General features: G+C 43.1%; 1 protein-coding gene across 1 annotated transcript in view; it reads left to right on the top strand.

Moving 5' to 3' along the window:
• The window catches only part of ABHD17C (abhydrolase domain containing 17C, depalmitoylase), a 31,976-nt gene extending 24,520 nt beyond the window's left edge, over positions 1-7,456 (top strand). Inside the window, exons 2-3 of the mRNA XM_053955093.1 lie at positions 368-547; positions 3,702-7,456. Coding sequence (XP_053811068.1) covers positions 368-547; positions 3,702-3,921 — 400 coding nt within the window. The 3' untranslated portion in view covers positions 3,922-7,456. The remainder of the gene's footprint in view (positions 1-367; positions 548-3,701) is intronic.
• Positions 7,457-13,718: the final 6,262 nt, after the last annotated feature.

Raw genomic sequence — 13,718 nt, 5'->3', positions numbered from 1 at the left:
CTCTTGATAGGGGGGAAGTAGCATTTATAATCTGCTGTGCTGTGGAGTGAAGGACAAGAGCTGTTCCTGAAAAAGGTAAAGATTAATGACCAAATTACCATTCCTTCTTTGAGGATAGCTCTCGTAAGCCTGTATAATATTTGGGTTGTTTACTTTGCTGGGCTGTTTTAAAACTTAAACTCGTAAGTTTGTTTCTCCTAGGAACAGATTTTAAAGACCCACAAAGGATAAGGAGGGATGCTTTGGTTGTTGTCCCCCTCTACTTTTGTAGGTTTGGTTTGGTTTCCGCATCTGTGATGTGAAAATGATGTGAAATGTGTTTTGTTTTGGCTTTTTTGTTCTAAAGGGATCTTTCTTTTCTCTGCAGGTATGGTGTCAGTCCTGAGAACATTATCCTGTATGGTCAGAGCATTGGTACTGTCCCTACAGTGGACCTGGCATCTCGGTACGAGTGTGCAGCTGTGATCCTCCATTCTCCCCTGATGTCTGGGTTACGGGTGGCTTTTCCTGACACCAGGAAAACCTATTGCTTTGATGCTTTCCCGAGGTATGTAATGGGGGGGTTCTGTTCTCACCATCTCTATAGGTGTTTAGAAGGGACTGGTGGTGTAAGTAGATATTGAGACTTGTATTTGTTCCTCCCTGGAGGAGGGGATCTCGTAGGATCCTGATTTTGTGACCAAAACAAAGTCCCTGTCCCATTTTTTAGAAGATATTAAGCTTGTTTTAAGAAGCTCTAGAAAACAATATACAACTGGTTTTAAGATAAAACATTTGCTTTTATAGTCTAGTTTTCACAGGAAAAACAATTGCAACAGACGTGGAGTACCCAACTACTTGGGAATAGTAGAGGTCATGGGAACAGCAGATATTCTAGGAATCTTTTAGAACTTCTCAATTGTTCCAGTTTAAGTTATGGAAGGATATAAAGAGGGGAAGGCAGTCTCTCTATAGCAGGGCAGGGGGAAGCACAGGTAAAAAGGTCCATTTAAGGGAGAAGATAAAACAGATACTCACTGAAGTCTTGGTCAAAACTCGGCTTTACTTAAAAAGTCATGCTTGTGATAAGTATAGTAAGGAATATTCATTGCATTTCTTACTTTTGTTTTATTTTTGCTTACAACAGATGAAAATTAGCAGCTGTGGGAGGCCGTAAAAATCCATATGCCAGAACAGCTAGAAGGAATGGTGATGAAGTAATAGTGGCTCTCACAGTCCCCATGTTTAGAATCCTTTCAAACATATTATTAGTTAATTAATTAACTTGTTGGAGGTGCAGACTGAATTTGAAGCTCTTACACTCCAGCTCATTCATCATCCTCAAACCTGAAATCCAATATTTACAAATGCTTCTGCAAGAGAGGAAAAAACAAAGCCTTAAACATAGCTCTGATTACAGAAGTAAAAGTGATTAGCTGTTACCAGCCAAATCAAATAACAGTTTTAAAAAGAAGAGTGGGAAGGGAACAGTGACAGCAGATGTGCTGTAGCACTTGAGCATTTTGTTCTTGCCCTACTGAGCTGTTCATTGCTGTCAGTCTGACTTCCCTGGTACTGGGAGCAGTGAAAATAAACAGCAGTGCTCTTTATGAATATGTGCAGCTCAACTGTCTGTCTTCTCAGTGGGAAACAAAATAGTTCTGTGTGCACCTACAGTGAGTTGCTATTATGTGCATTTTATGTTGGGACTCCATGAGAATTTGGTTTCTGTAGATTTTTCTAGCTGCAGAGCTGTGTGGCTGAGAATACTAAGTAAGGCTAATGTGCAGTTTAAATACTGCTTTATGAGTTGCTGACTTGGCAATGGGACACCTTCCAATTTTCTGCAAAATATAAATATTATCTGGCTTAATGGTCTGCGAATATATGTGAAAAAAAATTGTTTCATTATATGAATACTGAAGTGAAAGGGGTTTCCTACAATAAATGAGAACTTAGTGTCTAGCACAAAAACTACACATAATCATCTCTGTAGCTGTATGTAGTTGATAGATCTATTACACCAGACCTCTCATGGGCTTAAAACTTCAGTTTATACAGCATATTGATTGTAAAGTATTTACATTTGGCTATGATACTAATTTTGGGATGAAAATTATGGGGAAAAACAAAATCTGCATTATTCTGATGCCTGTTTTATGTTGGGATTTTTTTTTTATTCAGCATAGTTGCACACATGTCAAGTTTCACACAGGAAAAGTGAAATAAACCTGCATTTTAATTTTCAATAGTACCTTAAATGGCATGAAACCCGGGGTTTTTTTGAGAGCTATAGAGACAGAGACAGAAATGTGTTTACACTCAGCTGTTCACTGGAGTGCCAATGGCAGTTCTCTAGAATGGTAAATGTTGAGGTTTGTGTGAGACTTAGCACTTCAGTTTACATTTTTTTAGTTAACTTTAAATTTTCATAAAACTTTTTTGAACCTGTTTTTAAGTCAGGGTATGCTGGCATCTGTATTTTTTAAAATAATTTTAAGCAGTCTTGATCATTTTGTAAAATCAATGGTCATGCCAAAATTGCATGCATTCTCATTCTTCAGTAGCAGGAAAATCCAAACACCTTTTATCAGCTACCATAAAGAAATAGATTTGTCCTCTCATAAAATTGAGTAGTACCAGCACTCATTTCTCCACATTCCTCCATTTGCTGATGGAAGTGGAGCAGGTAGGAAGCTGAGAGTTCATTAGCACGTGGTGTCTCTACACAGATTTGGAATCACTGGTAATTACCAGCATGAAATGGCTGGCTGGAAATAAAAGCTGGGGCCTGCATGAGGAGAGTCAGAGAAAGCTGCTGTTCACTGCTTGCAAGTTCATGTGCTACCAGGATGCTTCATAATTGGGGTTTTCTGGCCTGACCTCTTCAGTGGGAAGGTGCCTTTGTCCCTCTTCTCTTCCCTCAGAACCCATTTTCCTGTGACAGGTAGTCTCAAGCTATATTGGTCTGCTAAAGGTAGCTGGACAAAAGGAAAAATATTACTCTAAAGCCACTTGGCAGTCACAGCTGGCAAAGAGGCTGGTTACTTGAAGGAAAATCCTATGTGATTTCTCTGTTTTGCAGTTAAATATCTCTGTGTAATGCTCTTCTCCCACAGTTTTCTATTTCATTGTTTGAACTTAAACAATCAATGGAAGATACTGTTTTCCTTTAGCTGAATCTGCCTGGCTTCAAAGATAGGTTCAAGCTCCATGAGCCAAAGATTTTTTTTTTTTTTTTTTTTTTTTTTTTTTTTTTTTTTTTTTTTTTTTTTGTTAATAAAATCTTATGACTGGAATGCCATTAATTAGTTCCTAATCTGTTAAATTGGAAGGTGATAATGTGTCATGTGAGAAGAGTCTGTGCTTGCAGAATGTCCCATGGAATCTTACTTGCCTCACAGTGCTTTGTGTGGTAGATACAGTAGCTCTTTTGGTGGGGGATTTTTGGGTGCCAAACTTTATGTGCATGCTGCCCACTCAGACTTCTTGTTGTTAGCACTAGTGGGATGCTGGTGATGGCAGTGCAAGCTCCTTTTTCACACATATGTTTTGGGAATTAGCCTTGTCCCATTTCACTTGTGCACAATTCCAGTGGGCTGCAGCCATTTAAAAACATGCTGTGGTAACTGGGTTGTGTGTCAACAGTTAAGCTTGCTTTCTCTAATGATGTGAAACTGAAAGCCCCAGACTGAGCTGTGTCTTTCTTTTCCTTCCCCCAGCATTGACAAGATCTCTAAAGTGACCTCTCCTGTGCTGGTCATCCACGGTACCGAAGACGAGGTGATCGATTTCTCCCATGGCCTGGCCATGTACGAGCGATGTCCACGAGCAGTAGAGCCCCTCTGGGTGGAAGGGGCTGGGCATAATGACATAGAGCTTTATGCACAGTACTTAGAGAGACTAAAACAGTTCATATCTCATGAACTTCCCAACTCCTGAAGAAGCCTACCTGATTTTACCTCAGTTACTGTGAACGGAAGAAATTACCTGGTTTTGCACATGCTTTAACTGGATAGCTGTAATAGCTTTATACTATGAAGAAATACCCTGTCTTGAGGGTGTTCTAATCAAACATCTGATGAAATTTGTCTTTTCTATCTGGAAATGATTCTACTAATGCACACAAATATGGTCAACTACTGTAATTCCAACAATTTTTAGCTTCATTGCCCTGAAGGAAGTGGGAATCCTAGCTGCTTATGGGGACACTTTTTACCTAGTGCTGTATTAATTGAAGATCAGTTTTCTCTGTCTCACTTCAGATCATTTATAATTCTGTCCTACAAAGACTTTTTCCCCATTGTGTTCTCAGAGTGGAGAACACAACTGTTACGAGCTACAGCTTGTTCTGAACAATCATGGGTTCAATCTAAGGGAGTACTTTCTCTGTGAAGTTTCTAGCTGTGGTATTGTAACTGGAAAGTTATTGTGATGAAGTTCCCCTTCCTCCCTTCTAGTGTTCTTTTGTTAACTTACTGATCTTCCCAAGTAAATTATTTAAATATACTTTTACCTGAAAATAAACAAACTACTATATGGGGCTAAACTCTGTAACGACCTCTCTATTAGTTGTATAAAAATAACTGGAATATTCTTAAAGGATCTAGGGACAAAACTGCTTTTGTTTAAAAATAAATGTGTAAATTTACTACTAGAAAACTCATTTTAATATTCAGATTGTCTGAATAATAGCCATAACAGACATTTCCTTCTGTAAAGCATTCCTGTAGACTTTTTAAAAGTACTGTACATATTTGAATTTACATTGTGCATAGATTCTTAATTGGTAGTTTTAATTTAAGTCTAGTTACAATAAACTGCAAAATTCTGGTTTGTATATGATTGAATACATTTTGTTAAAATATGTTTTTATCCCTATATTATTTTGCTATTAAAGTTTTATAAAGTTTCCAGGACAAAAAAAAAATAGAATTTACACATTTATGTTTTGATGAATTATGTAACTAAATTTTCATTGAGCTGATCTTTTTAGTTTAGAAGTAATTTGATTCTTTGACACTGGAATCGCACAGATTATGCATCAGAAATGCAAAACACTTAATTGTTACACTGCTAGGGTAGGTCTAATTTTTCCAAATTTAAAGGCCTTAAATGTACTGTAAGCCTCAGATTGTTGTATAAATTGATTGCGATTGATTGCAGTTTGTGTCCTGTTGCTAGAGAGCAACACAGTGATTGTAATGGAATAAAGGATGCATGGATTAGAGCTTGCTCAAGTTTGGAATCTTATTTGGTGCAGAATTTTTGTACGTGAGGAAAGTGTAAAAGCATTACTTGATAGAGTAAGCTGGGTATGTAAATGAAATGTGCAAGAGGTTACATTTAAATGGTGTTCAGCTGGTTCTATGTAATGAAAATTGCCTGGAAGAAATATGTGAACATGGTTGTTACGAATTCCTCTAACAGGCCTGCAGTTAATTTTCAGTGCTGCAAGTGTGCATTGTCTTTGATTATTGCCTTGGCCCTATTACTGCAGAAGGGGAAAAACTTGTATTTTCACTTCCAGTGAAATGAGGACATGCATCCTGGTCCACATCACCTGGATCCTTAGACTCTGGATCTGAGCATCAGTGTTGTCTAGCTGTGACTTTTAACTGTCCCAAGCAGCAGGGCCCCCAGCAGTTCTTTTGGTGACTTTGCCAGCCAAAATTGTCAGGTTTTGCCTGATCACCACCTCAAGCTCAGCACTTCCCTCCTGTATTTTAAATAAATATTCAGATACTTGTCTGATTTTATATATATTTGTTGTACCTTCATGAATCCACCGTGATTTTCTTCCATTCCTATATGTGTTCTTCCTGGGACTGTAGCCCTGTGGAAACCAAGCTGCTGTGTGTGGTACAGGTATTCAAGTCAGTGTTGAAAGGGTCAGCCTGTCCCTGTAGCAACTTGGGGATTTTTACCTAATTAGCTCTGGTTTTTGCTGTCCACATTGAACTTTGTGTTGCTCTGAAACCTCAGCCTGCAATGTTTCTTCTCCTCATGACCCTCTGTAGCTGCCCTTTAACAAACTGATATTTCTAACCTTTTCCCTGTAAATTGATTTTTTGATCATTACTTTTCCAACTCCTGAAGTAATTTTGTGACTTGTCTTTGCATTTGCTTTGTTTTTTTCCTCTGTTAATGAGAACCCTGAATATGAATTCAACATGGTTATTTATGTCCCATGGTCTCTGCAGTTGCAGGAACAGTTCACGATGTCCTGACTGAACCTGGATTTCCACTTGTACTATCTTTTATTTGCCTGAATTCCTGCTTAACTAATTCTCAGAGGGGCCTCAGTCTTCTGGCATCTGCATTGTCTGGTTTGGTTTGTGAAGTTCATCTGCATTAAACTAACACAGATGTTTTGTTCTTAATTAAAACGTTAATGACCTATCATTGATCCACTGGTATGGATCTTTCCTCTCTATTAATTCGGTAATTTGTTTACCTGTTTGTTCCCTTAAATAATTTTCCTTGTAGCCCTATTCTCATCCAATAATTCTTAAATTGGTTCTGATTTTTTTATAATTTTCTGATGTATGCTCTGCACAAAATAGATGCTAATAGTGATCTGCTTTGTATTATAAACTAGTATCAAAGTTTCAAGCATTTCAAAACACTGCTGGTCAACTTTAGAACTATTAGTTGAAAAAACGTGGCAAAGTCATGAAGATGCAGTTTCATCCATGACAGTGAATTTCAAGTCCTCATTATTTTAAATATAAAATGTTTTTAAAATTTAAAAAATATTTTCATTTTTAAATTATAAGAAAGGGGATGATGTGAGGTTATGAAAAACAAATTTTGGGCTTAAAAAAATAGTCTGTTCCAGCAAACTGCTAACATGCTGTAATTTAAATGTATAATGTGGGCCTTTACAAGAACTTGTTATGCATATTTTAGAGCTATCAAGGTGTCACTGTAAAAACGGCTCTGTGTGCCTGGATAAATTATACAACGGGTCTCCCAAAGGTGTGAGCAATCACTTACATGTTGTTGTTGATGGGGATGCTCTGTCCATTTTTCCTGTGTGACTGACTTTTTGTTCACGTAGTGCAGCCACAGGTGATGTACAGCTTGTTTGCAGAAAGGTAAGATGTGGTACATCTGTTTACTATCAGTAGTTGTCTCGTGTTTGTACTTTGGAAAAGCCAGAGGAGAATTTTTGTTACAGCTTCAAAGGTGTGGTTTTCCAAGGAGTCTGATATGTATCCTTTTAAAGTTTATGTAACTGTTATAAATTTAACTTGTGCTCACACGGAGGCCTGGTACTTGTGTCGCCTCTGCTGCGGTTTTGTTCCTGGTTCTTCCATGTCACTCCTGTAACTTGTGCCAGCTTTGCTTGGGGTGCTGACACTGGAACTCTAAATACCAAACCTGTATTTATGCTTAGCATTGTACACATCTATGAACTCTGTATTGCATTTGCTTTTTCTAAATGGTGCTAAACATAGAAGCAGAGACCCAATGTACTTGTTTCCTCTGGTTATTCGTTCAGCCGGAAAACTTGATTGTTCTCACTCGGAAAGCGCTTTCTTCCCCAGGTCTATTCCTGTGAAAGCAAACTAATGATCTCAGTTAAGCCCATTTAACTCATTTCTGTATGTCCTTCTATGTGGAACTCTCCAAACATATTAGCTCTGAATTTTAGCTCCAATGCAGTCGTTTGTACTTCAGCACTGGGTAAGGGTGGGGTGGCTCTTTGATGGTGGGCACTCCGCTGTTGGGAATGAGGTCAGGCACAGAAACTCCCTGCTGGGTCTGTGTTGCTTTCCAAGTCCAGTGGTAATACTGAGGTCAGATGGGTGTGAATTTCAAAGCAGGAGGTTGTACTTGTGTCTCGTAGCTTTGGTACAACAGTAAAAAGCAGGAGCTGTCCTTGCGGCAGGAGAGTGAGCCCTTGCTCCTTTGACTCTGCCGTTTTGCAGATGAGTTTCTGCAGTAATCAAGTTAATTTTGCAGAAGGTGTACGGGTAACATGCCTGCTGTCTTAAAAAAAGAAACTCCAAGAAGACCCCTACACCATTAGTAGGTCAATTATAAATTACCTTCTGGTTCCTGTAAGGGTAAAGGTGCTTTGGTCTGGGTTGCCCGGGGGCCGGGAGCACATCACGTCGCGTTCTGGAGTAAAACCGTGTGCTGCCTGTCCCTGCGGGCTGCGCTCGCCCGCCGTGGGACGGGGCTGCGCTTCTCGCTCCAGAGGCCCGAGCATCCCCGCTGTCCCGGGCCGTGCCCCCAGCCCTGGTTGTGTCCTGGGGGATCCCCCCGGCCCCGCACCCAGCGGCGCTGGGGCTGCGCTGCGCTCGGCGGGGCTGCCCCGGGGCCCCAGCGGTGGCGCGGGGCGGGGAGGGGCTCGGCGGGGCCGCCCCGCTGCTGCTCCTGCGGATGGTGGCGGTGGCGATGGCGCTGCTGGGCGGCCGGGGCTGCCGGGCAGCGGAGGGCGAAGGCGCTACCCCAGCCCCGGCGGGCCGAGCCCCTCGGGGCGTGCCCGGGGCCCGGAGCGGCTCCCGCAGCCCCGGCGGGCGGGGGCCCTGCTGCCAGCCCGGGCTGTCCCGGGAGAGGAGGAGGCGCGGAGCCGCTGGATCTGAGCCTTGCTTTATCAGGAGAAGCAGCGGAAGGAACACACGCCTCTGGATTACACTTGGACTTCAAGACAAATACAGGTGGCTTGGTTTGCTGTGCCTCTGGAGGTGACTGCATGCAGTGGGTCTTTTCGTTTATTTTCTCCTTTTGTTTCTAGGCCTTATTAGTTTAAGAGCTGCTTTAACTTAGAAGACATCGATCCATAGTTTTGCTTATCCTGAATGACGTTTTTCATGGCAGTTTGTTCTTGGAACTTGCAGACCTGCTAAAAGATTTAACATCACTTACATTCCAAGTGACTCCTCTGTAGCAGTGCCATTAAAAATGCTTTGGATCTGCCCTTTGGATCTTTTTTTGGACCAGGACCAGTGGGATGGCAGCGGTGCCTAACATCCTCCTCTGCATGGACCATCTGTAAAATATAACTGCTAGGACTCAGCTAAATAATACACTATTATATTCCAGGGATGAGTTACAGCCATGAATGTGCATTTTGATACATGAAATTCCAACATATTAATAGAATGCCTAAATAATACAATTACAATAGGCAAGCAATCCCCTGGACCCTAAGTCACAACTACCTGAAGTTGATAACTTTAATCTTGAATCAAATCAATAACAATCCTAAAGCTTCTCAAACATGCTGATCTGGGATGCCCCTCTAGGAAATAGAAAAACAGTCTAAAAATTTTGTTCTCTGCTTAGAAATGAAAGGGAAGGCTTCAGGCACATTCCAGGGCTCCCAGGACGTGACCTCCAGCCTTCAGCAGTATGCTGTTACATTAAAACATTCACCATTTCAAACAGTCTTGGCAGTATGCTGCTGAGTTTTGGGTTCCTTGTCCCTTTTAATTATCAGAGCTTTCTTTTGTGTTTATCGTGAAGTCCCAGCCTACTTATGTTGCATGTAATTGCTTTATTGATCCATTCCCAGAGTGTAAATTGAACCTTTGGGCTCAGCCTGGAGGAGGGAGAGCTAGATAGGGGCACTGCTTTGGAAGAAAATTTAAGCTCCATAGAGTCCCAGTTGTCCCTTACAGCACCTTTTTATCAACAGGATGAAGTTGCTGTGGCCTTTGAGCAGCCATAGCTTCACCTGGGTACACCAGAGTAATGGCTTTAATCAGCAGAGACAAGGAGCAGACAGAAAGCAAAACAGAGCCTTTAAACCAAACTTCTATCTGTTGGAAAAACAGAATCTGTGCTGGACCCTGGGAGTAGACCAAAAGTACAAATGGCTCAGTAGGAATGTAAAAGTTTCCTTCCTTAATCAAGTATAAAAAAAGTCTTTAACAAGAATAACAACTTGAACAACTTTTTAAAATGCTTTTTTAAAAAATTAATGTGGAATAGTAAATTTTCTTTTGGTGATTGGGTTGTTTGTTTTTTGGGAGGGGGAAATTGTGCAATCTTTGAGTGCTTGTATAAATAATGAAGATAGTTTTCCTGAGCATTAAAGAGTACTTTAAATGAAAAGTTATATATAACCATTATTATGTTTTATTACCTAAAATCTATTTATCATACATCTCTTGATTTGACCTGTTGAAATACTCAGTGTTTGTCAAAGTGGTGCAGTGATCTGTAGCCAGGACTGCAGCAGAACATCCATAAATGTACTTATGTACACATATATTTTGAGGAAAAAAACTCTCTGGGATTCTTTGCTGTTTTTGTGTAATAGGTTCACTGTATTTATAATTCTTTCAGAACATAGCCCAAATCCCAGAAGTTCTCTGTGGGACATGGATTATGAAAGACTGTTGCACAGTAAGGAAACCCTGCCTGGGACTGTGGGCTCTTACAAACCCTCCAGCCTGTTCAGAAGCAGCTCTCTCTTGAGTTATTACAGGAGAAGTTTGCTAAATCAGACCGTGGGCCAGAAGCCACAAGAAAAGCACTTGTCCTGTGAAGTATTCCTTAAACCCTTCAGATATACTTTAATGGATACCTTTGGACCTAGCTTGGCCTGGAATCTCTCTTGGTTTTGCAGCTGTAATCAATGCCAACCTGCTCAAAATTCACATCAGTGTCCTCAAGGTGATCCAGCACAAGGTGAAGCCATTCTTGCTTCCAGCTCCTCGGGAATATGGGAGTGTTGTCTCAAGGCCAGCAGTCTGAGGCCTTCTCTCTGCTCCACAAGCAAATGATTAAACCAAGAAAAATGCCAATAAAGCCCAAAGAGGAACTGGTAGGTACACAAGGAGGAGATGTGGTTTGGTATCTCAATCACTTTCTGGTGCTGGCTGACCTGGCGGGGCAGGTGAGGGGTGGGCACTCCCGGCTGCAGCCTGGTATGGATGGGTCCTGTGCTGTGCCAGGAACTGCACTCAGCACTCAGGCTGAGAGACAGCTGGGCTTGGGCAGGAGGGCTGCAGGATAGAGGATGGGTAGGTTCTCTGGAGAATGGCCAGGACCAGTGGAGAATGGCCAGGATCAGTGGAGAATGGCCAGGACCAGTGAAGGACGGGCAGGACCACTGCAGGACGGGCAGGACCAGTGAAGGATGGGCAGGACTAGTGAAGGATGGGCAGGACCAGTGAAGGACGGGCAGGACCAGTGAAGGATGGTCAGGACTAGTGAAGGATGGTCAGGACCAGTGAAGGACGGGCAGGACCAGTGAAGGATGGGCGGGACCAGTGAAGGACGGGCAGGACCAGTGAAGGATGGGCGGGACCAGTGAAGGACGGGCAGGACCAGTGAAGGATGGGCGGGACCAGTGAAGGACGGGCAGGGTCGTTCCGGCCGCGCGGGCTCTGGCCGGGCCGCGGGGCAGCGGCTGGGCAAGGGCGCCGCCTCCCGGCCGCCCGCGGCTCTGCAGGGACGGTCGGCCCCCGTGTCTCCATCGTGTCCCCCCGTGTCCCCCCGTGTCCCCCTATGTGTCCCCGCCGTGTGTCCCCTCCGTGTTTCCATCGTGTCCCCCCGTGTGCTTCCCCCGTGCTTCCCCTGTGTGTCCCCCGTGCCCCCCCATGCCCCCCCGTGTCTGTGTCCTGGGGGGTTCCGGGCTCGCACACTGGAGTCTGAGCTGGCGCTGGCCCTGCGGCGAGCCCTCCTCTGCCGGAGCTGTCCCGCGGCGCCTCCATACTCCGTGGGAACGGGGCGCTGTTCAGGGGATGCTGCCTCCGTTCCTCCTTCCTTCCTCGAAGGAAACAGGAAACCACCCAGCGAGGGAGTGTGCCCGGGAAAAAAACCACAGAGGACCCTCCCTGCACTCGTGTGCCAGAGCTGAGTCCCTGGACAGGGATGTCGGTGCCCTGCGAGTCAATTCCCGCAGCTTGGTTCTCTGCCCTGGCCTTAACCATGACAATGTCAGCCATCGATATCTGGTGCTGAACGCTCCAGCTGTGTTTGTAGGCAAAGCATCACAATCACTGCGACGTGCCAAGACACGGGACGGCCAAGGTTGTCTTGTCCCTGGCAGCCCATTACAGAAAATGACCCAATTTTGTTTGTTAGGGGGGTAAACTGCAGTTTATAACCCACAGTAGCACTCGGAGGAGGGCTCGGGCTGGTTATTTTTGTGAGGAAGAGTTACACCAGGCGTATGTTGGAGGCAGTGAGCGTTAGTCATGATTTCTCATTTGCAGGTGTGAGGTTGTTCGGGAGTGCTGTCACGCTGTGGATGCACCGTGTAGCAGAGGGCTGTGGTGTAAACTTCATCCCGGTGCTGCTGCAAAACAGAAATCAGCTCGGAAAAATGAAATCTAAAGAGTGAAAAGGAAAGAGTTTAGCTGCTCAGGCACCGCTCTACAGACAGTAATGGGGGCTTCTATGTTTACTTTAAAAAGAGGCAGCAACTTTTAGAAAACAGGGTGATATGTTCAGTCCCTTTTAGTCTGCTATTTTCTTCCTCAGGCCAGTGAAAACTTAATATGGGGTGAAATGGCACTGAATTCTTTCACCTGAGAGTAGTTCTCTCTCTCAAAAAAAAAAAAAAAAAAAAAAAAAAAAAAAATCAAATCAAACTAGTCTATTTCTGGCTACAAATGAGAAAATGCCTTTAATGGATTTAAACAGTACTCACACCTTCAAGGTTTTAGTTGCTCTTTCAGGAAAAGTCCCAGGTAAGCAGGAGTGATTTTGGCTTTGCTGATTGTTCTGTAAGGCCTGCACAAAGCTTAGCACTAATCAAAGTACTTAACATTTACCTCTACTATGTTAGATTAATTTTTGATGCCTTTTATTTAGATTGCAAGTTCATTAAATTTTTGCATGAAGTAAATATTTTAAATAATGGTGTATGAGATTTCTAGGATCCTGGCGGATGTAAAAGGCTCAGGTCCTCTTAGAATTTTGCACTTCTAGCAACATTCAGTTCAGAAAAATTAGTGTGTTTTAAGACAAAATACTCTTATTTGTCTTGCCTTGCCTGAAACATCCACCAGTAGATAATTTTTCTTAAAAAACTGAGTGAAGCCTCCTATACTTCTGGTAACAGCTCTGTGTTCCCATGACCTGCATTCATATGTGTCATATTCAGATAAGGAGGAGGCACAACGCTGACTAATGCTGCTTTTTTGGAAGGAAAATGACAAAAGCTATTTGAGACAGGAATAGAAGTGCCAGCACTAAATGACAGATGAACAGCTGGTAGCAAAGGTGGCAGGTCTAGCATTTCCCTCTATTTATGGAGTATTGAAACAAGGCAGTGTTATCTGGATTTGTTTTCCTGGGCTGGATGCTTATCTTCAGATTCAGTAATTCTCTGGGTCCCAGGACCGGGCATAAGAGAGTGGATGGGTTTCGTTTGGCACAAGTGAATGTTGCTCCCTCACCAGAGCTACTGCCTGGAGCATGGGGCACGGGGCTGTGCCCCTCACCCACCCCCTCTGCTTCCAGTCTGTTCCCATATTTTGTCTGACAGCATTTGCTCCTTATTAACATGACTATAGCGTCTTTGTGCCCTCTGTCAGAAGAAATCCTGCACCAGAATAAATTTCAGAGGTGACAGATTGGAACAGTTTGACCAGATGATGGCACACAAATGTCTCTATGGCTCTACACCTCTTTGGCTTTGGCCCTGGGCAGCAGTAGTGGCTGGAACCATTGCCTACCCACTTCTGACTTGTCCTCTCGGGATGCTGGGCTCTCGAGTGGAGATGAGGGATTACGACCCTGGGGGAGAGAGGCTGTGGCTGCAGTAA

Source organism: Vidua chalybeata, chromosome 13 (genome assembly GCF_026979565.1).
Source record: "Vidua chalybeata isolate OUT-0048 chromosome 13, bVidCha1 merged haplotype, whole genome shotgun sequence".
NCBI lineage: Eukaryota > Metazoa > Chordata > Aves > Passeriformes > Viduidae > Vidua > Vidua chalybeata.
The sequence above is the reverse complement of the archived record's forward strand: the minus strand, read 5'-3'. Positions and strand labels throughout refer to the sequence as shown.